Genomic DNA, 25,966 nt, shown 5'->3' with positions numbered 1-25,966 from the left:
AACCACTAATTACATGTTACAGCAATGTTCACATTGCAGTTGCCGTATGTGCGATATGAATTCTGTCATATTAGTCGTGTTTACAAAGGACCGCACAAAATGTACAGGCTGACTAAGTGTGTGTAGACATTCACCAATGGATACTCCCAAAGTAGAACAGAGTGAGGAAAACGTGCAGCAGCTGCCTGTGTTCTTGTTTGCTTTGGTGTATAGTCAGGGCTTTGCAGTGACAGCATGTTCCCCAGACAGAACTTACTTGTCTTCGCTAACACCTCATTTGGGACTGCGAGCACCCGCAGGAGAAACCTAGACTTCTGAGTGTTCCGTTATGACTGAAACAACCCACTAGTAATAGGTAAATGGTTGCACCTGTGGGGATTGAAATTCATAAGTGCAACATGTGTCATATTCCGCAGGGCACCATTGAAATGACCAAAGAAAGCCTAGCTTGGAAAGCACAAACTAACAGCTTGGAAATTGTTCACTCCATGAACCATAAACACAAATGGTCTCACAATTTTTTTTCTTTCTGGCTACAAAGCATATGAGCATATCTGCGCAGCAATCAAACCCACAATCCCAACGAGTGCTCTGTGTTTCCAGACAATGCTATAAGGCTTTGAAGTGTTTTGTCTTCAGTGCATTAGAACCATGTCCAAAAATTCAGTGAAGCCGTGGTCTTCTGCTCTTTAAACTGGGCCATCTGAGGCTGTATGCCCATGCTGTTTGTGGTGACTAAGCCATGTCACCATGGAAACATGCTTGAATGAACAAAGACCGGGAGTTTGTTAAGCATTGAGAGGGCAAGGTCAGATGGCCATGTGATATAGTGGAGGGCAGTGTCATGGGTTGCGGGTGTCTGAGGAATACTTCTTTGACGTGATCTAGAATGTAAACCCGGAGCACCGGTGAGAAAATGTTACTTAACAATGAAAGACATGAGCACAAACTGACACAAGCTGACATTATTCTCAACAATCTGTAGTATGAGGCTGACAAAGAGTGATGAAAAACGTGTCTCAGGTAAACTGTTTGGAGATGTGAGAAGCAGACACATCAGTCAGTCTGTGAGGCAACAAAAACTATTTCCATTAACGAGTGGCAACGTAAGATGTCCGCCGCGCATACAAATAGTTTGTGTACTGTAGATCAAGATTATTTGCGATGTGTTTATAAGATCATTAAGTACAGTATAGGCAGTACAGTAAACAGTGGAGCCCAACCCAAGATGCGTGTAGGACCGCCCCCTCATTTGAATAACATTTCGACTTGACAGCGCGTCTGCAGCATGAAATGAATAAATGTGAGAGCAAATATATATATATATATATATATATATATATATATATATATATATATATATATATATATATATATATATCATTAAAAATAGGTACTGTAAAAAAACAAAAACACGAGTGTGACATTGATTTGTGTTGGTCATTTTTCTGTCACTACACGGCATAATTGCATTTGTAAAACAATGGTGGCAGCTCAGTGCATTTTTCTTTTCATATTAATAGCTGACTAATTTTTAACATGAACTAACTTGTGAAATTCTGCACATTTTTAAAACTGTAAAATACAACTTGACCCAGTCCCCACAATATATGCATTAATATTTAATGTATTGCTGCTAAATTGTGTTACAGTGCCTCCTTTGTACAACGTTGAATGCTTTTATTTTTATTAAGTTCAATATGGATGCACAATGTAAAATTACTCAACTTTACTGGGAACGAAACATAAAATATCTTTTCATATTAAGAGCTATCTAATTTTAAATTTTTTAACGTGAAGTAACTTGCGAACTTCTGCACATTTTTAAAATTGTAAAATGCAAGAAAGCTTATGACAGGGTGCCCAGAGAGGAACTTTGGTTTTGTATGAGGAAGTCTGGAGTGGCAGGGAAGTATGTTCAAGTGGTGCAGGACATGTATGAGGACTGTAAGACAGTGATGATGTATGCTGTAGGTGTGACGGAGGAGTTTAAAGTGGAGGTGGGACTACATCAAGGATCAGCTCTGAGCCCCTTCTTGTTCGCTATGGTAATGGACAGGATGACAGACGAGGATAGACAGGAATCTCCATGAACTATGATGTTTGCAAGATGACATTGCGATCTGTAGTGTAGTGAGAGCAGGGAACCGGTGGAGGAGAAGCTAGAGGCGTGGAGGTTAGTTGTAGCAAGACGGAGTATCTGTGTGTGAATGGGAGGGACCCAAGTGGAAGAGTAAGGTTACAGGGAGAAGAGACCAAGACGGTGGAGGAGTTTAAGTATTTAGGGTCAACAGTCCAGAGCATGTAGTGTGTGGAAAAGTAGTGAAGAAGCGTGTGCAGGCAGGCTGGAACGGGTGGAGGAAAGTGTCAGGTGTGATGTGTGAGAGAAGAGTTTCAGCTAAAATGAAAGGAAAGGTTTAGAAAACTGTGGTGAGACCAGATATGTTGTTGTTTGGTCTGGAGAAAGTGCCACTGAGGAAAAAGACAGGAGGCAGAGCTGGGGGTGGTGGTAGAGATGAAGATGCTGAGGTTCTCTTTGGGAGTGACCAGGATGGATACAATCAGGAATTAGTACATCAGAGGTACAGCACATGTTAGGGGCTTAGGAGATAAAGTCAGAGAGGCCAGACTGAGATGGTTTGGACATGTTAAGAGGAGAGATGGTGAGTATATTGGCAGAAGGATGCTGAGTTTCCAAATGCCAGGCAGAAGGTCTAGAGCAGAGGTGGGCAATCTCGGTCCTCGAGGGCCGGAGTCCTGCAGGTTTTGGAGGTTTCTCACTTCCAACACAAGCTGATTCCAATCAACAGGATCGTTATCAGGCTTATGCAGAGCTTGCTGATGAGCTGATCATATATCAGCTGTGTTGGAGAAGGGTAACATGCAAAACCTGCAGGACTCCGGCCCTCGATGCCCACCTCTGGTCTAGAGGAAGACCAAAGAGGAGGTTTATGGATGTAGTTAAAGAGGACATGAAGATAGTTCGTGTGAGAGCAGAGGTTGCAGAGGACTTGGGGTTAGAGGGAGGCAACTGATTCGCTGTGGCGACCCCTGAAGGGAAAAAAAACGGAAAAAGAAGAAGAGGGGCCGTCATTAATCGAGCGTTAAAAAAAAATGTGTGCCATTAAAAGGCACTTTATTTAAAAAAAAAAAAAAAATTATATATATATATATATATATATATATATATATATATATATATATATATATATTTATTTATTTTTTTTTTTTTTCACTTTTATTCATTATTTATTGTAATTTAATTATTTTTAATTTTGGCAGTTTTGGTCCTCCATATAGAATATGGACCGAATATGCTGGGAATATTGAGTTACAAATGTAACTAAAATACAGCAAAGACGTGAGGCGGAGCTAGAGGGGACAATGGCTGGGGAAGGGAAGAGAACATGGCGACCGGTTGCAAGCGGCTCACGCTCGAGCAGTTTTTTTCAAAGACGAAAAGCATCGACCAACGCTAAAGAGCACATTGATGACGACAATGATCATCATCGATGATGATGATGGTGACTCCGAGGTTGGAAGCATTGACGCGGCAGTAGAAGACGTGAGGCGGCGCTAGATGGCTGAAGAAGCGAACAATGGCAACCGGTTGCAAGCAGCTCACACTTGGGAATTTTTTTCAAAGACGAAAGGCATCGACCAACGCTAAAGAGCACATTGATGACGACGATTATCATCATCGATGATGATGATGATGGTGACTCCGAGGTTGACGCCGAAGTTGGAAGCGCTGACGCGGCGGCTATGACGACGTCATAAAGGTTCACGGGCTAGTGATGCTAACACCGAAAAACGCGGAGCACAACCGAGCACGCTCAGGCGGACGTTCAATCGGACGGCGAAGAGTGCCCCGAGTCCAATGCATATTCATCGGAATAGTGGGTACAGTCTGATACTTGCTATTCCCCGGAAAAAAAGGCCGTCAAGAAAGTGTAACGTCTGCACGCGAAACGGACAATCGAAGTGAAACGTATCTGTTGTGCAAATCCTGCTCCGTCCCCTTGCACGCAGGGCAGTGTTACAAAAAGAAGAACTGTATTTGAAACATCCACATAATTGTAAATAGTACCACAGTTGCACACATTTGTAAATAGTTTGCGAAATTGTTACACTGTTGAATGGAAATAAACGTATTTTGCAATCTAAAAACACTTTTTCCATTGTTGGTGGTGGTGTATTACAGAAGTAAAGCACTATTTAGGTGTTTGTGGCATCATTCATGAACAAAAAGAAGTGTAGAATTAACTAGAGTGCATGAAATAACATTGTTTCACAAAAAGCTCTTTTTCTCCGCTTTTTTTTTTCAAAACAGAGCATTTCGGTGAAACTAACCATTTTCTATTGTTGATTATTGAAGAACGGAATAAGGTGTCTATCACAACATTGCCCGATTCAGGCACAACTCACAATCATTGGACCATCTCAAGTGTCAATCAATACAGCAGCACTACTGATGTGCACACAGCATGACTGGGGTTGTAATGTGACAAGAAAAGGTTACTACATATGTTAGGAGGGATTGAAATTTTTAAAAGCATAATCTGGAAGAAACTGAAAGTACAACATATTATAGTAACTGACAATAAGTTGAGGCTGTAAAAAGAAATACAGCTTGTTTGATGTTTTGATTTTGATTTTGAAAGTAGGCTTACTAAAATGAGGACTTGTGGGAATGTGTCCATAGTACTGACACAAAACCACTTTTAAGATATATGAAAAGAGACCTCGGCTGTTGAGCATGTATATCTCACTCGAATGAGAGTACAGTATGCACTTGTGATTAAAGCGAGAGTAGGGAGAGCTGCCTTCTCAAGGGAACGCTACATAATTCCCAATTGAGCCTTTGTGGCCTAACCACACACGGCACACGCACACACACACTAACGGTGAAGAGACAAGAGCGACAATATTCATTAGTAGGATGCTGAACCCTAATGAAGCAGGGTGGAACAAACACATGCAGGTGTGGATTGCACCTGGTTTGCAAAAACCTTCACGTCTGGTTGTTGCCATCCCAATGAGGAGATAACACTCACCCAACACTGCAGATGTGACATCACTTTCAGCCCCCACCACTTCTGTCCCAACACCCCGTAATGTTCTGCTCCTCCTACTCCATCCCCCCCCAGGCCCCACAGCAGGTAAGGAATTTGGCGAGCTGCGACGGCCAACACGAGACAGACAGCAATCCACACAAGGTGAGAACATTCTTCCTCCTTGACTGGCAGATTAATTCCTGCTGGGTGGCTCGAGAGTCTCAGATTGCACAAAAAAAATGTAAACAGCAGAGTTGTTGAGCCGAATGTGAAAACACAGCTGTTTTCCCTCATTGAGAATTAAAGACACAGTTGGTCATGTGTTTCATCCCGGTGAATTTCCTATGGAAGATGTCTTCTGTATTTCAGAAAGTGGATATTTCAATGGTCTACACGACTGTTAATTCAACCAACCAACAGCCTCCAGTGTGATTTACCGCAAAACATGACTTGCGATGATCACAATTTTAAGATGTCACCTATTGCAGAGGCAAAAAAAAATAAAAAATCAAAGTCTGACCACGTGTCACTTGCATAGCGTGTGTGCTTATATGTGAGTGTGAGGGAGAGATTTAGTGGGAGCATGTGTTTTATCAGTTGCTGGCGCTTGTTTGAACGGAGCCGTGATGAAAGCCTAGACAAACACAAGGGAATGTAAACGGAGGAGTAAAGTCAACAGACAGAACCTCGCTTGACAGGCAACCCTGACAGAGGCCAGGCAGAGGCCACGCCCTCCGAAAATCGCACCGGACTCAGAAGTCTTCATGCTGCTCATAGGCTAAAATTAAAACTCTCGTTTGAGGCCGTGGAAAACAAGATGGCATGCAAAATAATAGAACACTGCTAAATGGGTGTAGGGCAGTGGTTCTTAACTACTATGCACAATACAAATTCACATACAATGGAACGTAAGGTGTTCCACTGGGTTCAATTCTGGGGACTCTGCTGTTTTTATTGTATCTGCTGCCACTAGGTTCCATCTTAAGGAAACAAAGATGGTTGTTTAAAAATGTGCTATAAATATACTGTAGAGTTGAGTGATGGGAGTCCGCATCCTAATTGCATAATTTGCAATGCCAAGAGCAATTCTAGTCCAACACAACCAGTGTTGCCAACTTGGTGACTTTCTCACTAAATCTGGCAACTTGTCAAAAGTGACTAAACAAATCCAGTGACATTTTTCTGGTGTTCATTAGGGTGTTTTTTACTCAATTGTTGCCTCTCCCACGACGTTATTCCTCTCTCCTACAGCTTCCGTTATTATTATATTCAAATTGCCAATTTTGCAGCTTAGGCAATGATGTCATTTAGCGACTTCTAGGCCTGGGGAGTTGGCAACACTGAGCATAACTAGCTATCTAGCAAAACTAAAGTAACACTTCCTTAAGATGCATGGAGATGGGGACACAACACTTTCTGAATTCAAGGTGAAGAGAGCCAGATTCAATGAATAGGCTACTCTCCCTGTTCATTTTGTTCACCAGTTAATTATCTATACCTATATATTGAATAAAATAAAACAAAACATTTTATTTTTCAATAAAGAAGTGTTCGGAGAAAACGCATAGAAAACTGGTGGGGTTCAGTACCGCCAACAAGGTTAAGAACCACTGATCTATGGGCTTAATTTTGTCAATATCAACACTAATTACTTAGGGCAATTTATTTTTTTTAGCTGCTTCCCTATTTCAAAATATAACCTCACTGAGAGGAACTGCTCATACAAGTATTTTTGGTGATCAAATATTTGTGGGGGGGTTCGGCCATATCTCGCCGCTCTGCTGATTAAAAAAATATATCAATATAACAAAACAGAAACTGATGAACAAGTTATATCATATTACTCAGTAAACGTTATTTGACGCCTGGCATAAGCAATGCACAAAGCAATGTTACTGTGCAATTAGACAACTGATACAGTAAGAATGTTTAAATAGCATCCAGGTGTTGTCTATACATATTGCTGGCATTGGGCCGAAAACGCCTAAGTCCCAATTTGGTAAATAAATGTAATATTTTTCTAAAAATCTATACTATTGGTCAGTCCACACGTGAGTGTTATGTTTACAAATTATTGACCAATCTAAAATATTGAAAATTTATTGCTCTAGTAGCACTAAAGAATTTTCCAACCGTAATAAAATATTTTCATAACTACTGATGAAACATCGACTTAAAACTAGTTGAATGGTACATTTGCCATGGCCTGATCTGTATCATTTTTACTGGCAATAAGCAACTTTGAGGAGGATGGTAGGAACACTTCCACACAAAAAACTCCAAATGTGCTGACTGCTTTCCCCATTCATTACAAAGACAGAAGTCAATTTGAATGCGTGTGAGCTCAAAAACGAGGCAATGCACTAGTCCTCATGGGAAATGTGGTCTTCCTTCAGGCATAACATTTTGTCCATATGGCGCTGCCATAATCAACGTAAGCTAAAAGTTCCTTCGTTTTTTTTTAGGGTTAGGGTTAGAGTTACCTTAAAAGTTCCTTAGTGTTGCTTTAATGATGTTGTTTTTGGAGACCTGAAAAGTGACCATTTTAGAGGTACAAGGTTTTGTCCCGACAACTGCGATATACTTTTGATATTAAAGTTGTCTTTGAAAAGAGTGTTGACATTATAGCTGTGCAAGTATATTTGGTCCGGTAATGTACTGTGAAGGGATCAGAAGGTCAAACAGTAAAGTGGGTTGGGCAAACATCTATCGCTGCTCAAGTCTAAAGTGAAGCTCCACTGTTTTCTCTTTTGTTCATTTTTTATGTGGGAAGCCAGTAGAGCCTGAATCCCTATTGACTCAATGTGCTGAGACACTTTCCCTTTTACCAGTGCTAAAGCAGGCATGAGCACTAATCCTTAGGGGTTAAATGGAGCCTCTTCTGGGCTTCCTCTATCCTGAGAGAGTTGGGGGCGGCTGCTGTTGCACTGCACGTAGAACTTGATTGTATTTGGCAGAATGTTGGCTCAACTCTCAAAAACTTTGGAGTAGAAACAAGGGCACATAACTGAGGGTAAATATAAATGTGAGGGGTCCCAGAGCAGACAACCTTATTTTACACAAATATTGCACAACATAGCTGTATGAGTGAAACCAACACCAACTTTTTGATAAACAAAATAGTAGCAAACTCTGCCCTATCACAGATAGAGAGAAAGCGACCCTTCATATACAGACGCTCCCCTACTTACGAACATTCGAGTTACGAACAACGGTACATACGAACATTTCTGCGCTTACAGTATGTCGAAAAATGTTCGGAAAGAAATGCTGTAAGTTAGATTTTGTATTGCGCGTAGTGCTTCTTTCCGCCGCTAATACCGACGATTGGCGCTGTGAGAGCTCATTGAAGGCTGAGCAACGTGTCGAGGAGGAGGAGGAAGAAACGCCGGTCCCCATGAAGCAGGAAATAACTTTTGAAGCCGATTCCAGCGACGACGAAGAATCTCTCATGATATGAAATCCTCCTCTTCCTCCTCCTCCATCATCTCTTTAAGCATCGAGTACATCTTCCAAAAGTAAGTTAAACTTCATTTTATTTATCTTATTACGTACATGTACATACTGTGTGTGTGTGTCTCGCTCTCTCTCTCGAACATACGTACTACAGTACAGTACTGTACGTATTCTCTCCATTTTATTATTTTTTTTTTCAGTACAAACCAATGCAGGTTACTTGTACAAGCCTTAAACATACTTATATAAACCTTCAATATACTTATATAGGCTTTAAACATAAATTATAATACAAAATATAGCACTGAAGCAACTTACGAACAAATTCACCTTACGAACGATCGTCCGGAACGTAACTCGTTCGTAAGGTGGGGAGCGTCTGAATTTGTTTCTTAAGTCATTATGTACGATTGAAGAAAATTGCTGAAAATGTGAAAAGAGTGAACGTAGTAATGAATTTTGGAGATATAGCATTAAACTAGTTATTCACTTATTTATGTGTTCCTGGGTGACTAGTACAAGTTTCCTGAGAACTTGAGAAAAATATCTGATAAAGTGGAATAATCTTTGCTATGTTTATTGATAGCCCAACTTGTGGCTACAATAGGCTATACTGGACTAATCCATATTGCTAACTTGTAAATGGGAACAAAAATGTCACTATTCTGCTTCAGGCAAAGAATGAGGCTGATTCTTACAAATGTTGAGTCTTTTGGCTCAGAATTGGAATCTGGCTCATTTAACTCACCCCAAGTGCGTTTAAATTGAATGTACAGTTACAGTATGTGTCCACTCTGTATTACATTGTTTAAAACTTGGGAAAGCACAATTTGTCTCAGTGCGCTCAATAACCCAAACGCATAGAAAGGCAAATTTGAAACAAATTGCTGATATGGCATGACTCCTTGTGACTGGCTGCAAGTCAGCCCTTCGTTCAGAAGCTCCAAAATTGAATTGATCTACATACGACATTTTTTTTTTTTGGCATTTTAATTTTTACATGGGTGTAAACGATCTCCCTGCAGACTCATTTGTTTGCACTACGGCAGCACCGGTTTACACACTGGTTTGCACCTGCCTTTCAGATGTGGCATTTAAATATGCAATGTCAGCTACGGCAATTTGTTTCATGTTTGATAAATAACATTGCATGTGCCATATTTGTCTATACTGCTTCAAGACTATGCACTACAAAGGCAATATTGGGCACCAGGTTAGTAGATCAGCTTCCACTTTTGTGTGAGCAATCAATTACAGTTTTTTTTTTTTTTTTGTCGCACAAACCTTTAAAACATACACTTGAAAAAAAACAGGCCATGTGTGTCAGTGACAAAGAGTCCAAACAGAAATGTATTCATGGAACAATGTGGTTGTATTTTGTGGGAAAGTTTTCCCTCTTATCTTTGTAAAGGCGGTTTTAGTCAGCTCCTGTATTGGATGTCTTTAGATGAGCAAGGACTCAATAATGTGGTCGATTCATTTCCTATTACTATATAATCTAATACCATAGATTCACATTTATGTCATTTGTTGCGGGTTTCAAGGCTATTGCATAAAGTACACCCATTCCACTGATGTCTGCTTTTACAGATTTGCGGCGTGACTTCCTGTGTCACTAACGGTTGTATTTGATCAGTGGGTTTAAAAGAGTTCTTTCTGGAGTGTGAAATAACAGCTTTTATTGTCCCTTTGTAAAATGATGTAGTTCAAGGCTATGATCTAAGACAAATCCATTGTCACTTGAACAGTAAAAAACACAGCACAAATAACTAAGTATATCAAACCATTGACAAAAATCAAGCCTACCTCTAGATTCACTGGTGTGTCTTTGAATATTTTGGAGCATAAAATGTCATTGTGCCAGGTAAGTTATTGATGAGTGTTAAGTATTATCAGCCCATTTGGGCAAAGGATGGTTTTAATTCTGTCCTCTCTAGTTGTACATCAAACATGTATTAATTTCATCTCAACTTAGCCACAAGAACCTTTCACCCTTATGTCAAAAAGTGAGCAGGCAACATAGCATATAGTCATTCTCAACCTGTCCTTTCAGTCCCTCGCCGTCACTTCCTGTGAAGAGAGCTAATGGCTGCAGAATAGTAAGATATTCGATATTCAGCTTAGGTCAGTGGCAAAGCACTGTTGCAAGACACTGAGGTAAAAACACCTTCTTGATGTTGGAAGGGTTGGAGGTGCCTGAAAACACCTTCAGACAATGATAAAGGCCAATTGAGTTTCTCGGGTTCTACACCTTGCAAAAATCACTTGACGTGAAGACATTACTTAGCACCTCTGTGACAAAATGTCACAAAATGACAACTGTCCTATCACATATAGGACAAAGTAAAATCAGACAAAAGGGTTGTCTCAAGACTTCAAATGATTCATTCTATGCTAGGCTTGGTCCAATATGTCAACAAATCTCATGTTTCAACATTATCATCATGGTTACTCATTATGTTAAAAAAAATCATGAGGACTCAAGAAATGTCTCATGTCAAGAAATCATTGAAAATGAGTCATAAGGGCAAAAATGTCATGCAGATGACAGACAATAAATTTAGAGTTACTGTTTGGCACAGATAAGTGAACACTTTGATCAGAATCTCGGCACCTCTGTGCGACGAGACCTCTTTTCTTGTGTACACCCACACCCCTTTCCTTCACCTAAAATACCACTGTCTAACATGTTGACTTCCTGTATTTGCTCTAATCAACAGGACAACAAAAGGCATTGAGCTTTTGTATCATCTATTTTAGCTTATCAAGAGCAGCCAAGACTTGGTTTGTTGCACGAGATAACATTAGCCCTAGCTTCCTGCTCATATGGCTATAAACCCTAAATGACCTTACCGCGAGACTCTCGAGAACTTAAAAACTACAGGAGCCTCACGCACTATATGTTCACCTGGACTGAGGAATGTTAAGCACACATCTTGAAAGTTCTGTTGTTGGTTTTAAACAAATACAGTGTAGAATATACAACTAATACCTCCGCTTAACTCATTGGAGTTGTAAGACTAATGTTTGGTAATAACAGCTCAAGTGTCAGAAGAGTAAACTGTTTACAAAATGAAAAAAAAGGAGGCTTCAATTAGCTACATTAGCGAGCTACGTTTGGTATATGACAACACTGTATGATAATAGTTTCTTTTATCTCCTTTATTGTGCTGATGAGTGCAGTGGGGGAGAGTGATTTATCTAATCTGATCTCTGAGCATTGTGTTTGGGGTCATTAACCTATGGGAGGTCCTAAGGCTGACGAGTAGGCTCCTACCCCCCTCTACCTTTTTTTTAACAGAACTCACTCATTCATCCCCGTGTTCCTCCGTCCCTGCAGACAAGACAACTCCAACCACAAAAACAACCAAAGAAAACAAAAGACGAGGGAAAAACAGCCGACTGTGCTATTTGCATGGCTTGTCATTCTTCCACAAACACAGCCTAAATGACTGCTGACCAAGGTCCCTTGGCTTGCCGAAGCAGCAGGATGTCGGCCCCTTCAGTCTGTTGTTTCTTTTTCATGGTTGCATCCTGTCCCCAGAGAGGAAGGGGTCAACTTGTCCCTCAACATCTGGAATCTGCATTAGAAAAGGCTAACATTGTACATAACATGGATGCGCTAAGTAAGCCTATGTGTTCCCTAAATGCAAATCTTTGCTCATCATCCACATTGAGAAACACTAGTTTGCTACTAAGGTATAGCCCACACCGTACAAATTGTAAAATTGTCCACAAATGTATCCAGTCCACTAACTAATTAATTTTTGAGTGAATCCTTAGGCTGTTGTGATGCTGCTCGTTCAGTAACCAGAAGGTGGGCTGTTCGATCCCCACTCTCCCAAAGTCATGTGTCGTCATGTCCTTGTGCAAGGCACTTCACACACATTGCCTCCAGTGCTACTCCCACTGGTGTATGCAAGGTGCGAATGTTTGGTGGTGGTCGGCGGGGCCATAGACACACACTGGCAGCCATGCTTCCGTCAGCCTGCCCCCGGGCAGCAGTGGCTACTTAAGTAGCTTACCGCCACCACAGTGTAAATGAGTGAGTGCATAAATAATGTATCCATTCCGCTAAAGCGTCTTTGAGTGTCTAAAAAAGCACTAAATAAATCCAATGCATTTTTATTATTATTATTAATTTAGCATTGGATCAAATAAAAAAACGCCCACATCTATAAACAAAGAAAACATGTTCTCTTCAGCGTCCAGAGTGCCACAAACATATATTCCATAACCTAGACATTATACAGTCAAGGGACACTGCAGCGAGCATTTTGTTAAAAAGGTTAAGACTGGTAACTTGCCTCAGTCACAAGCTGTCTGACATCCAAACTTTGAAAAATCGGACAGACGGAATAAAATGGCACCCTTGGTAAAATAGGGCACCAATCCCCTTGAACAAACGATAAATAGGGCAATAGATTTCAATAGATTTTCCCGAGTCTGAAGATAACTGAAATCCAACACCTGCGTCCTCCAATGGGGCTCTTTGTATGTCTGAGTGCAGGTCAATCAACAGTTGCTGACAGATGTGTCTGCAGTCGATTTTGAAGAGGAAGCTGAGCTGAGGTCAGTCACAGGTTTCCCCTACCTCGTCCCCTCAGTGAAAAGACAAGGATCAAGTCAGGATGTCACAGATTGACCTTTTCTCACCCGTTTTTTTTTTCCCTTTGCATGAAACACCTGGTCCAAAAGGATAACATAATTAACCTCACTCGTGAAATGAAGACATGACGGTTTACCGTACAATACAGGTTATTGTGACTCTAAATTAACTGCTTTCATCAACGTCATGTAATCAATGTGATTTGAAGCTAAGCAATGCGAGCATATCAATCAGAAGAGGATTATGATGAGACTGCTTTACACATGAAAATTGCAAGGACCCGTAGCATTAGCAATGGCAACAACCATTCTCGGGGCCATCCAGGTTAACACCTAAACAAAGCAATACAATTGTATTGTGCTGTAGTGTGATAAAAATAAAAGAAAACATGTTATGCCATCAAATGATTAAAAAAATAAAAAATAAAAAAAAGGATGTGACTTGTGACATTAATAGTAGCAGGAAGGTGATTGAACAATAAAACATTTTCACAAAGCTGAGTTCTAAATAAATCATTAGGTTCACGTTAAACAGTTAAGCCTAAAATAACCCACTGTCGTCATTTTGTAGAGGGGAAGTCAACCCCCATTTTTTTTTTGTTTTATGCAGCTCGGCGGGTTTAAACACTCACATTTTTAAATTATTTTTATTTTAAATTATATTTAATAATGGCTAATCTTGCAAATATCACGACCAAAGACAGAAAACAGATGAACTTTGATTGTTCATTATCTGAGCAACTGTGATGTAATTTTCAGTCCACAGCAAGTGACAAAATGGTCGCTTCCTGAGATGGATAAAAATTGGTGCATTTTGCTGCTTAAAACTTATAATCCACAAACACAATATTAATTAGAATGGCATATTTAGACTAGTGGAGGCACATTTAACATATTTTAAAACACATTTTTGGGTTGACTTGCGCTTTTGAAACTCAGAAAGTTTGGTCAAATTGACCCAGCTAGCAGACCAAAATTGGGTTATTTTTTACCTAACTGTTTTTAGAGTGTTCTGTTACAATTTCCATGACCTGCTTGGGGGAATAGGTCATGTGATGTTGATTTGCAGCCAAGTTACCCAACTGTCAGATAAACAGCTACATGCATTGTATTTTATAATAGTTTCTAGTTAAAATAATTTTTTAATAGTATACAAGTGTCGACTCTAAATGTGCTGAAAACGAAAGTGCAAATGTTAACCATTGAAAAAAAAAGACTGTACTTGGCAGATACTGCTGGCAACTGTAGTTCAACCACAAGTTGATGAACGGTGTCATCACTAAAAGTAGTTTTGGGAGTAGTGAATGACATTTAAGCAAGTGGTTTCTCAATTACACATATGGTGCCAAACATCACCCATATCTGATTGCTGGATCTTTAGTCAACAGTTGAACAAGAGCAGCCGTATTTGTGGGCTATGGTGTTGGCGCGGTCGGGAGGCCTGAGGGGGGGACACTGAAAATGACGCTGGGAGCGTGTCGGTAACCATTACTAAAAGCGTGACTCACTGCCGCTTTGAGCTTCGGAGGGCACGTTTGGCTTCATTGTGGAACCAACAGGGTCAAACATTAAGGCTAAAAAGGAAGCACAGTCGTTCACCTCGACCAGTACCCTATCACATTGGCCAAGTCTTTTTTCCCTTTCCTCCACTCCGCCTAGTGTAGGCACCGAGTATTGCAAGACTCGTATTTTCCAGGGAGCCATAGCAGAGAGAGAGAGCAAGCAAAAGAGCGATAGTGAGGGCGAGCGAGCGAGAGAGAGAGAGAGAGAGAGAGAGAGAGAGAGAGAGAGAGAGCGAGAGCGAGACAGAAAGAAACAGAGAGAGAGAGAGAGACACACACACACACACACACACACATACAAAGGCCCCGCCTCCAAATGACGTCAGCGCTCTACTGGAGCAAGGCTACAGGCAAGCATAAGTCCACATTTGTTATTGGGACCAATCCGTGCGCGAATGTCCTCGTACAACTTGCGGTGTGTGTAGGCTATGAGTGAGAGGGCACCAGTAAACACCGTAGTGGTGCTACAGTTCAATCCAATCCACTTCTGCCTACGTGAGTGAGAGAAACCGTTTTTGGATCTGTACTGAATCCACACAACTCGGACTGGATTACTTTCCCCCCCTCTGCCTTGAATCACCCCCCCCCCCCCTCCAGAGGATACCTGTAACTTTTTTTGATTGTCTTTTGAGGTAAGTGTTACTGTCCACATTTAGTGCTTTTTCTTTTTTCTTTTCTTCAAGGGGGTACGTGGAGGGGGGGGGGGGGGGTGCTTTCTTTACTGAATGACTAAAGAGGAGTCATACGCTGCAGTTTGGTTCAAAAACAATCTGCAATCTATATGTATTAAAATTTAAGGCTCTAAACCCTTTAGAAGAAAACACGAGGCACTTAGTTGGCTGTCTTGCGGCGATGTAAAAACAATCATTATAAAATAAAAAATTAAAACTCAGCGCTCTTTTCTCCCAGAAACCAAAATCAGCTCGTCTATTCATACGCAAACAATAAACTTCAACTGGATTTCACATGTTTCTCAATGCACTGCGTGGAGGCAGCGACGAAGAGCCGCACACATATATTTGCGTCTTTAAGCTTGTGGTGCAAACGCAGTGTCGACGCGGTATCATCACGCTGGCCGTTTGAGCTTGAGCTTTTGATCAGTGAATACACAAACTTGATAGGATTAGGAGAGGGCAGACAGGGTGGTTTTGAAGCTTGCCGGCGCCACGGTTCGTCATGACACCACGGTGAGCATGTTGAATTGCAGCGCACATCCCGCAGCGATGCGCACGCATGCAGAGTCCGTTAAATGCGTCCTCTGCATGTCGGGACGGCTCCGTGCAGCTCCCACTCACGTCCTGACATCCCACTAAACTTTGACCATCATGTATGGAGGTCGCAATAAATGAATGGGCTTAAATGCACGAATCATTTGATGCGCATCAGCCATATGCTGTACTTTGCATTTATTTATGGCTGGTGTTGAAGGGGGGATATTTGCAGTCAAATATTGCTCTCAAATGGCAGGACTTTTCCTCCTGAATACCGCTACGGTTATCAACACAATATTTCTCATCAGTGCAATTTAGTGTCCATTCCATTCTTGTATGCATGTCTTCCTGGAAACACCATTGCAGAGACAGCTGTTAATCCAATTTCACTCAGCCTTTATCTTCATGAGACAATAAGGTCATCCGGGCTTAAACCAATAACCGATACTACTGTATGAGACTACATCCTAATTTCACCAACCAGACAATTGCTTTTGAATGACTGTGAAATGTGCACAAGTTCCATTTGAGTTATTATCCAATTAAGCCACGGTTGAGTGTATTTGATAAAAATAAATTTGGTTCAATATAGTAGGCAGGAGGGCAGATGAGTTGTCTTCACTGATGACTGCCTCAGGCTATAGTTCCTAGCCAATTGCTTTCATTTTAGATCAACCACTAACCAGGTCATGATCAAAACTCTATCTGCATAACATACTGCATGAATCTATCTGCAAAAGACAACACTAAACCCAGACTTTTAGAAATAGCTTAGATTCAGCACTAGAATATAATTCCTTATTTTCTTCATCCATTTTGCCACAAAACGATATTTACCATCTATTCTGAGCCCAGTGATAAGCACAGCTGAGCATTCAAAGTCTGTATTAAAACAGAACGATAACCTTTTGAGGCAATTTGACTGAGAAAAGTAGTGGGACCAGGAGAGTGTTGACAAATCCCTATATTGTAAGTGGGCGCTTGGCCTGTAGGCTAAGATGTGCTCCTCTTTGCGGCTTAGCTTGTCACACACAGGCAGACACACACATACTTGCATATGTTTTCACACACATCTTGTGGTGCCTACCACCCCCATGTGGGGAAAAATCATTGCAGCTGCTACAGATCTCTCCTTTCAGCATGCAACAAAAGAGAAAGCCCCGACAGTCCTGGGCCTCTCCAAGCTTACTGGGCGACCAGAAGTATCATCTGTTCAGCCCATCTCTACAGGAAGCCGAGGCTTTTTGTATTCATGTTGTCACAATTAGCTTTCTTAACTGAATCATAGAATACAATTTAAATCCAACATTTGGTTCTCAGAAACTAGCACTAAAGGAGTACAATTTATTTTATTTATTTTACCACAGATTCACTATAAACACAAAAACACTATTGTCTTGTGATTACAGAATATATATATATATTATTTTTTATTTTTTTTGCACACAAAATAAACTTAGTATCTAGTAACTCCAGTCTGTAGTGTCCAATCTGCCACACAACTCTTGGGTCAAAATTAATTAAAAACAAAAACAAACAAAAAAGATCCAAACGCTTATTTCCCAATGGATAGTTACTATGGAGCAAAAAAAAATTTAGGTCTCATGAATAATTTAACTCCCCTTTACAACTTCCATGGTCCTTTCTCCCCTAAAAGCAGTATTTCTCTATGTTGTTGTTTTTAGAAATTTCAAATGCCTCCCTTGTGCAATGTGAAGTAAATATGGGGGGCACAAAGTCTGGCCAACCGTTATTGCCAACAAATGTGTATTTGTGCATGGTAAACTCACATTCGCTACCAAATTCCAGCTTTGTGTGACCCATGTGACATTCCATGCGATATAGCAAAAAGTATCTCTCACACACACACACACACACACACACGCAAAGTTAAGCTGAATGCTCAATTTAACTTTGCCAGTTGAGCAAGCAGAAGCCAACAAGATGTTTCTGGCAACAGATCTTTGATTGCATAGTCCTCAAAAACAATTACATACGTATTAAAACAACCTGCAGATGTAATAGTGCAATTTTAATTGAATGTTTGTCGACCTGCTTGGATGTAGTACCTAAAGCTCCTCGGCTGAAGTCTAGCAAGCTTGCTTTGTAGCAAATAATCGAGGGGGGGCTCTTTCCTGAAACCCGATGAGTGCAGAAAAATAATATGGGGAATAACAGCCAGCAGCCCTGACAGATTACGTTCTTTGTGTATATATATAAAAAAAAAAAAGACTTTCTGGTAAAATATACAACACAGTACACAACACACAGTACACAACAGTACTTTCACACAGCAATACTATGTTAAGCATGTTTTGAAATTGTTCCTTGTTTTTTTCAATAGACTAGTATCAACGGCAGATAACGTGAGTTTTAGTGGACACTAGAAATAATCAAGGCAGCATTCATGTAGATAAACATCTCAAATAATCCTAAAAGCATATTATTCGCATAAATGTAGCTAGATCTTGCTAAGCTCATACAACAACTGATGTGTTCTTCGCAATATATGAAAACCATCATTTAGAATTGATACTCCTACAAAGTGATTGCATTTAAAGTTAAACCTATCAGAAAGCTCTCATCAGCTTTCTAAATCTCTGTTCTAGGAGTTTAATTTCTCCTCACCTTTATGCATAAGTTAGTAGAAATCACATCCAGTATTTTACCATCAGCTTGTATTTGACAATTTATGAGCTGTTCAAAAGGACCTATGTTTAAACCAAATTAATTTGTATTAGACGGCATTTTATCAATTGCAATTGGGTTTACAAGCCTCCCAATTTACCAACCATTCTTTGGTTTGTCCAACGAACTGTAAAATGCCGCCTGATTTATCATTGTGTTTTACAGCACAAGGCAGCTGCCAGCAGGTCACATAATGACACAGCTATTGTGTTCAAATGGAAAAACAACATTTTCTTAGGGAAAGGAAATTCTATTTTTACAAACACGAGTAGTCAGAGCTTTTTAGAACGGGGATGAGGTGGATGCAAGAGGTCACAGAGAAGTAGGAGATGACAGGGATGTATGCAACAGCCTCTCCTCCACATATGAAATTCAAATGAGCTTGTTAATGTGAGCACTGACTGGATCATCCTTTCATCTAAAATCAGAAAACCTAGTTCAGTACCTTCTCTATGTATAGAAAGAAGTAAGTGTGGAAAAAGATGTAAAAACTCACGCACATCTTTTGCAACGTTTTGTTGGGGTCATGATCACCAAACAATAAGTGTGTTCTGATAGCGTAGCGCTTGTAAGAAGTCAAAAGGTAATGACCAAAGCCAAAAACAGTATTTGAGTACTAAATGATGAGTATCAATGACTCCAATTTTCTAATCACATCAATTTGTAGACAATTATTAATATAAGAAAGATGTTTAATAGTTCCCTCAAACAAACAATAAAACTACACTACAGTTGTGTTTCTTAATTTAAATAGATTTAAGTTTACTAAGTATGTTTGTCTTATTTTCTTTTTCAGGACATTTGAGGTGTGAAAACTGCCCAGCATGAATAAAACTTCAGATTCATGACGATAAGCACCTTTCACCGGTTTTCTCTTTAAGAGAGAGAACACGCATCCGGAACCGGAGCCCAGGATTAATGTATATGCAAGCTTGACAAGGGACAAGAGGATTCTGGTTACCTTTACGAGCTGGAGTACACAAGTGAACAGGCCTTGATTGCGCCTGTGGCACAAGGGATTGGCATGGCTCAGACCAGCTTTGTGTCAACTCATCATGCACGCCGAGCCTGATTGCAGAAAGGAGCCTATACTAAAGCCAGCAGGATTGCTGTAACTGAAAAAAAAAGAAAAAGAAAATCTAATCTACGGTTATGGCTACTGATCTTGACAAATTCAACACCCATTAGGATTTTTAATATTACCTGAGAGAACACAGGCTTTGTCACTGAGAGGGGATGCTTATTCAACAGGCTTATCTGCCATGGTAAAGGCAGTGAAGGCATGAGCCTCTGACAACAGAGGAGGTCAACGTCCAAACAAGGAACAGCTCTGCAAACACTGACCAGTCAGGATATCGCCAGAAAACCCTCAGAAGAACTTTTCTTTTTAGAAAGGATAATAAAAGAAGAAAACCCTGATTGGATTTTTCAGCGATCAGAAAGGATTTACCACCTCTCATAAATCAGGTATGGAAACATTTGTGTATGCCTTCGAGTCTTTCCACTTCACTGACGCGACAAGAATTTTAAAATCAGAGGGCTATGTGTGAGTAGGTTTTATCAAAAAGTATAGCCAAAAGGATTATTTTTATTTTTATTTTTAAAAGGTCTGCATTTGATGGTTTGCATCACACTGCAATTCAGTGCCCCTGTTGATATTGTGTGTAGTTATAAGAATGATAAATATTAAAAAGTATATTTGAAGTACCGTATAGGAGAGAAGCTTTGAAATTTGATGTGGTAATGGACAGTAACGCAACAAAGTGGGACTGTTTTCCGTTTTGGTATGTAGCAATGAAAGGCAGCCTTGAGATACAGAAGCCTGTGAGACAATCAATGCTTTTCAATCTTGTGCGCCATGTTCGCAGAAAATTAAAGCACAGAGGCAGCAGAGACTCAATGTTTTGAAAGCTTACCAATTAAAGTTACTGTTAATACTGGGTTCTTATTTTGTGCAATGAAGCTCTATACCTATCACACAAGAATGGTTTAATCTGATCATGTGCTAAATCTATTAAGTCCTTAAGGCAGCATTCAAACACCAAGCAAATCTGAGAACAAAAATTCAGACCTAGCCTAAAGGCCTTGTGTATTAAATGTATTCTTGTGTCTTCTCTCCAGGAACTCTTGACTGATTAGACTGCCAGGCAACTGAGCTACAAGATGGTACGTCAGTGCAAGGCTTTTATTCTCTCCCTCATCAGGGTTGGACTGCTGCTGGGACTTGCAAACCCACTGGTGACCTCTGCCTCATGTCCCTCTGCCTGCCGCTGTGACGGGACCTTCATCTACTGTAATGACCGTGGCCTGACGTCCATCCCTACTGGTTTACCCCTGGATGCAACAGTGCTCTTCCTGCAAAACAATCGCATAAAGAGCTCAGGAATTCCTGCAGACCTCAGCAGGCTCTCAAATGTGGAGAAGATCTACCTTTACTGCAACAATCTAGATGAGTTCCCCACTAACCTTCCTCTTGGGCTGAAAGAGCTCCATCTTCAGGAGAACAACATTCGAATGATTACGCACGCAACCTTAGCCCAGATTCCTTACATTGAGGAGCTTCACCTGGACGACAACTCTGTGTCAGCAGTCAGCATTGAAGAAGGGGCCTTTAGGGACAGCAGCCACCTCCGATTGCTTTTCCTCTCCAGGAACCACCTAAGTACCATCCCCTCAGGCCTACCCATGAGCATTGAGGAGCTGCGCTTTGAAGACAACCGCATCTCATCCATCTCTGAACAGTCTCTGCAAGATCTCATCAACCTGAAGCGACTAATACTGGATGGAAATCTGCTCAATAACCGTGGAATTGGAGAGATGGCTCTCATCAATTTGATTAACTTGACTGAGCTGTCGCTAGTGAGGAACTCCCTAACATCACCACCAGCTAACCTACCAGGCACAAGTTTGGAGAAGCTGCAGCTTCAAGATAATCACATTAATAGGATCCCACCTGGGGCTTTCGCCTTCCTTAGGCAACTTTACCGCTTGGACCTATCTGGCAACAACCTGAGCAGCCTCCCACAAGGAGTATTTGAAGATCTGGACAATCTCACGCAGCTTTTGCTACGCAACAACCCCTGGCAATGCACTTGCAGGATGAAATGGGTGCGTGACTGGCTTCGGTCATTGCCGACAAAAGTAAATGTACGGGGATTCATGTGCCAAGGCCCTGATCAGGTAAAAGGCATGGCTCTAAAAGACTTAACAACAGACATGTTTGATTGCACAGACTTAGAATTTAGTCCCACATACGAGACAAGCACAGTCTCCAACAGTTGGCGCCCCTCACAGCCACAGTGGCCCTCTTTTGTGACTAAAAGGCCTGGAGTAAAAGGACCAAATATGGGCAAAAAATTCCACGGCACCACCATCTCATCAGGCAGAAAGATCATCACAATCAGCGTTAAGTCAAGTAGCGCAGATACAGTTCACATATCCTGGAGGGTATCACAACCCATGACTGCGCTTCGGCTCAGCTGGCTGAAGCTGGGACACAGCCCTGCATTTGGCTCCATCACAGAAACAATTGTACAGGGGGAGAGGACGGAGTATCTGCTCACTGCGCTGGAGCCAGAGTCTTCCTACAGGATATGTATGGTTCCCATGGAGACCAGCAATATCTACCTGTCAGACGAGACCCCCGTTTGCATAGAGACGGAGACTGGCTCTCACAAATCGTATAATCCAACCACAACTTTAAACCGAGAGCAGGAGAAAGAGCCTTACAAAAATTCAAGTCTGCCTTTGGCTGCTATCATTGGAGGAGCTGTTGCACTTTTGGCAATAATCATGTTGGCATTGGTGTGCTGGTACGTCCACAGGAATGGGTCACTTTTTTCCAGGAACTGCACCTACAATAAAGGCCGTCGGAGAAAGGATGACTATGCCGAAGCTGGCACTAAGAAAGACAACTCTATTCTAGAAATTAGAGAGACTTCTTTTCAAATGATACCTATAAATCAGCTTCCAGTGTCCAAGGAGGAGTTTGTGATACACACAATTTTTCCACCTAATGGCCTGAGTTTATACAAGAGCCCACACAATGAGAACAATATTAACAACAGGAGCTACAGAGACAGTGGAATACCAGATTCAGACTATTCCCATTCATGATATTGCACACAGACATTCACGACGAGTACGTGTTGTGAACAGAGTGGGAAGACTTTTACAAAACACTGGATCTATACGACTAAGGGAGCAATGTTATGTACATTTGCCATATAATTTATATTTAAGGACATTTTATGAAAACTGAGAACGTTCCACCTGCAGGCACCCATTGAACTAGTGGGTGACGTACTGCGATTATATTTTAGGGATTTGTAGTAATTTGTACTGTATTTCCTTGGCTTAAAATGATCGACCAACTAAAACTGAAACTCTGTGTTCTGAGATATGATGACTTGTCAACTGTGAAAGTGGGTTTTCATTGCTGTGTTGAACAATCAGACTTTAGAAAACATTGTAGTACAAGCACAGGTTATTGTTTTCACTTTGTGGCTGTCTGAAAAATTGAGGCAGAAATTGTCATAAACTGTCATAAACTAAGGTACAGTTGATCAATAAAATTACCAAATCGGACATGTTGCCCTCTTACGAAGAATTAAACAGCATTGAGCTGTCTCATTTACTACTGACAAAGAATATTGTTCTAGTTTTCATACGATACAAATCACTTCAGATGATGTGCCATGCTTTATTTCTCTACTTTCTTAGGTGTGTACTTTTTTGCAAGTTTGAAACAGCAAAATAACCATAGTTTCTTTTTTTTCCTGATGGGATTGTAGGCCACAGCACAGGGCAGATAAAGCACATCAACTTTAAAAAGGGACTCTTGGCTCCTCAAAACAAAAAGACTGGACAGGCTGACACAGGACCCCACACGATCTCTATTTGTACAAGTCAACAATGGCCAAATGACAATGGTGGCATTCTTTAGTACCGTGTACCCTCCGTCATTCAAGTCAAAAGGCCAAAAGTACATGATTGTTAAAATGATAAAGTGTCAGCCGTTCCTTAACATAACTACTATTTTGTATTTTTTAAAGTGAACACATTTTTGTTGCCACAATTTGAAATTACCTGTTCTTCATGTTTAAAAAACCAAAGTGCATTGTATGCCCTTTGGCCAGTCTTGTATGTGCCTTGATCCAATGCTTATTGTATTTAGCTTTTTAAGGAACCAGTGACTTTTTTCATACACACTTGAATATGAAAAGTATTGGTCATATACAGAATAAAAAAATATGAACAAAAATAGCATTGATTTCTTTATTACCTACACTCCACCTTTACATCATTTTTAATTGTTTAAATTCAGAAAATATATATATTTTAAGTAACTCAACATGTTATACAAGCCATGTTTTCAACTTGATTTTGTCTCTATAAGTCTGACATTACAAACAGATATTTACATGAGTACACACTCTAAAACAAGGGCCAGCAACCTCTTTCAAAGTGAGAGCTACTAATTGGGGACAACGTGATGCGAAGGACTACTAATTTGATGAACACTCCTGAAATGACACATTTCCTTAAATTATTTGAGGTTAAATAATCATCAAAAAAGAAATAAATTATTTACAAAAAATGTTAAGATGATTTTGTTTTTTTAACTGATTTTATCTAATACCGAAAAATGTCTCTCTCTCACACTTAATAGTCCATCTTCTAATAAAGAGCATCTTAAGACCAACAATTCCATTAGCTTGAACAATAGTCTTTCATTTGTTATTAATGGGCCTTTTTGTTAGAGTAAACAGTTCACATTGGCTTGACTGAAGTATGCCAGCATCCTCAATGCTCTGAAAATGAGTAAAGCACTGACAAATTTCTGCCGCTTTGTGATAAACGACAAATAACCCAAACAGTTAAAGGAGCAGTCTTTTGTTATGACTTTCACTGAAAACAACCCATTAAAAAAGAGCACCTTTGTGTAACTTGCATGAACTAGTATGAAGCAAAATTGATGAACCGAACTAATGACGACCCCGTGTGACCTCACTTATCATTGGTGACCCATGACCTGATCTGATCAGTCACTTTAAACAATTCCTTAATCACTCTGGTGCACTCATCCGAGGTCAGACAAAACAGGAGACAAAACAAAATGTGATGTGCATTTTTCTTCTTGTGTGACACAGTGCAGACAACAGTTTGGCTTTTATGTACCGAATGATCAGAGCTAATGGTGCAGCTGCAGTGTTTGCTCCAGGGTGCTACTCATTCATTCATTTTGGAAGGTGCTGGTCAGCCAGACGGTCACATTTGCATTCCTATAGATGCTGGTATCAAAGCATCACTGCATGACCCCTTCATGACCAAAAGCACTGGTCGTTCCGCACTAGTACTAATAACATAAGTACAGGCTATGTGAGCCTGCTACCTGTATTAGCGCTATCAGAGTGAAACCAGTTAAAGAGCACAAGACATAAATAAAGGCATCAGTCAGTAACCGACAAGAAAATACAAATTGACAGGGTTGCCATGATCAAAATAAGGAATCATGACAGTATGTGCGTATATACTTTTTAAATCCTGAAGCTGAAAAGAACATCAAAACAATTGGCTTCAACAAACAAAAATGCTATACATTACATGAAAATAGAATGCTTGACTAGCATAAATCCAAGTCAGCACACATGCCTTAAAACTATTTTGTTGTTGTGGTACAATAGACTTAAACATACTATACAAGACACTGGTCATTTTGGTGCATACATGCACATTTATGACGAGCGTGACCAAATGTCCTCTTTTGCCCGACATGTTCACTTATTTTATTTTTTTACAGCCTTTCCGGGCATCAAGCGTCTATTTATACATTTATGAAAATATTCGGATTGCATTGTTCTTCATGAGCACAATTAGCAAGTATTGAATTTGACTGACGCTTTGCACAACAATGGGAGGCGGAGTGCACCGTGGACTGTTCCAAAGGCAATCGCGACGGGTACAGGGGGAAAAAAAAGAAGTCTGTTTTACAGGTGGGTGTTATTAGTGTTATTTATTTATTAAGTAGGTCAATGTTTTATGTTGTAAGACCTCACGTCCTGAGCCTTCAAATAAGGTACTTTTAGTAATTTTAGCTCACTGGTAGCGCACCACGCTCTCAAAGCGGAGACACGGAGTTATGTTTTTTGTTTTATCTTCTACCCATGGAGAGGAAGAATATGTTAAAATAATTGTAATCTATGGCATCTTTCAATTCACGTTGAGTATCAATGTATCAAGACAAATGTTGTAAATCAAAATATGGTTACCCTACATTTTGCTCAAACTGTAATCAATCCACCATTATTTTGCAGTAATGTCCAAATAAGCAGACTTATTTAATGATGGAAAGGTTTCTTTCAAACAACCAAAGTGGCCCTAT

At 40.4% G+C, this 25,966-nt stretch overlaps 2 protein-coding genes across 3 annotated transcripts in view; one reads left to right on the top strand and one right to left on the bottom strand.

The window, feature by feature from the left end:
- Nucleotides 1-25,966, bottom strand: part of macrod2 (mono-ADP ribosylhydrolase 2) — a 410,765-nt gene that overhangs the window by 338,632 nt on the left and 46,167 nt on the right. The gene's annotated exons all lie outside the window — the stretch shown is intronic.
- On the top strand, nt 15,070-23,169 carry flrt3 (fibronectin leucine rich transmembrane 3). The gene is made up of 3 exons (XM_077582756.1): nt 15,070-15,315; nt 19,379-20,049; nt 20,704-23,169. Exon 3 carries the CDS (start codon nt 20,746-20,748, stop codon nt 22,696-22,698), a length of 1,953 nt encoding a protein of 650 aa, XP_077438882.1. The 5' UTR covers nt 15,070-15,315; nt 19,379-20,049; nt 20,704-20,745; the 3' UTR covers nt 22,699-23,169.

The sequence above is a fragment of the Vanacampus margaritifer genome, chromosome 12 (assembly GCF_051991255.1).
Source record: "Vanacampus margaritifer isolate UIUO_Vmar chromosome 12, RoL_Vmar_1.0, whole genome shotgun sequence".
Lineage (NCBI taxonomy): Eukaryota > Metazoa > Chordata > Actinopteri > Syngnathiformes > Syngnathidae > Vanacampus > Vanacampus margaritifer.
This window is presented reverse-complemented; position numbering and strand designations above follow the sequence as displayed.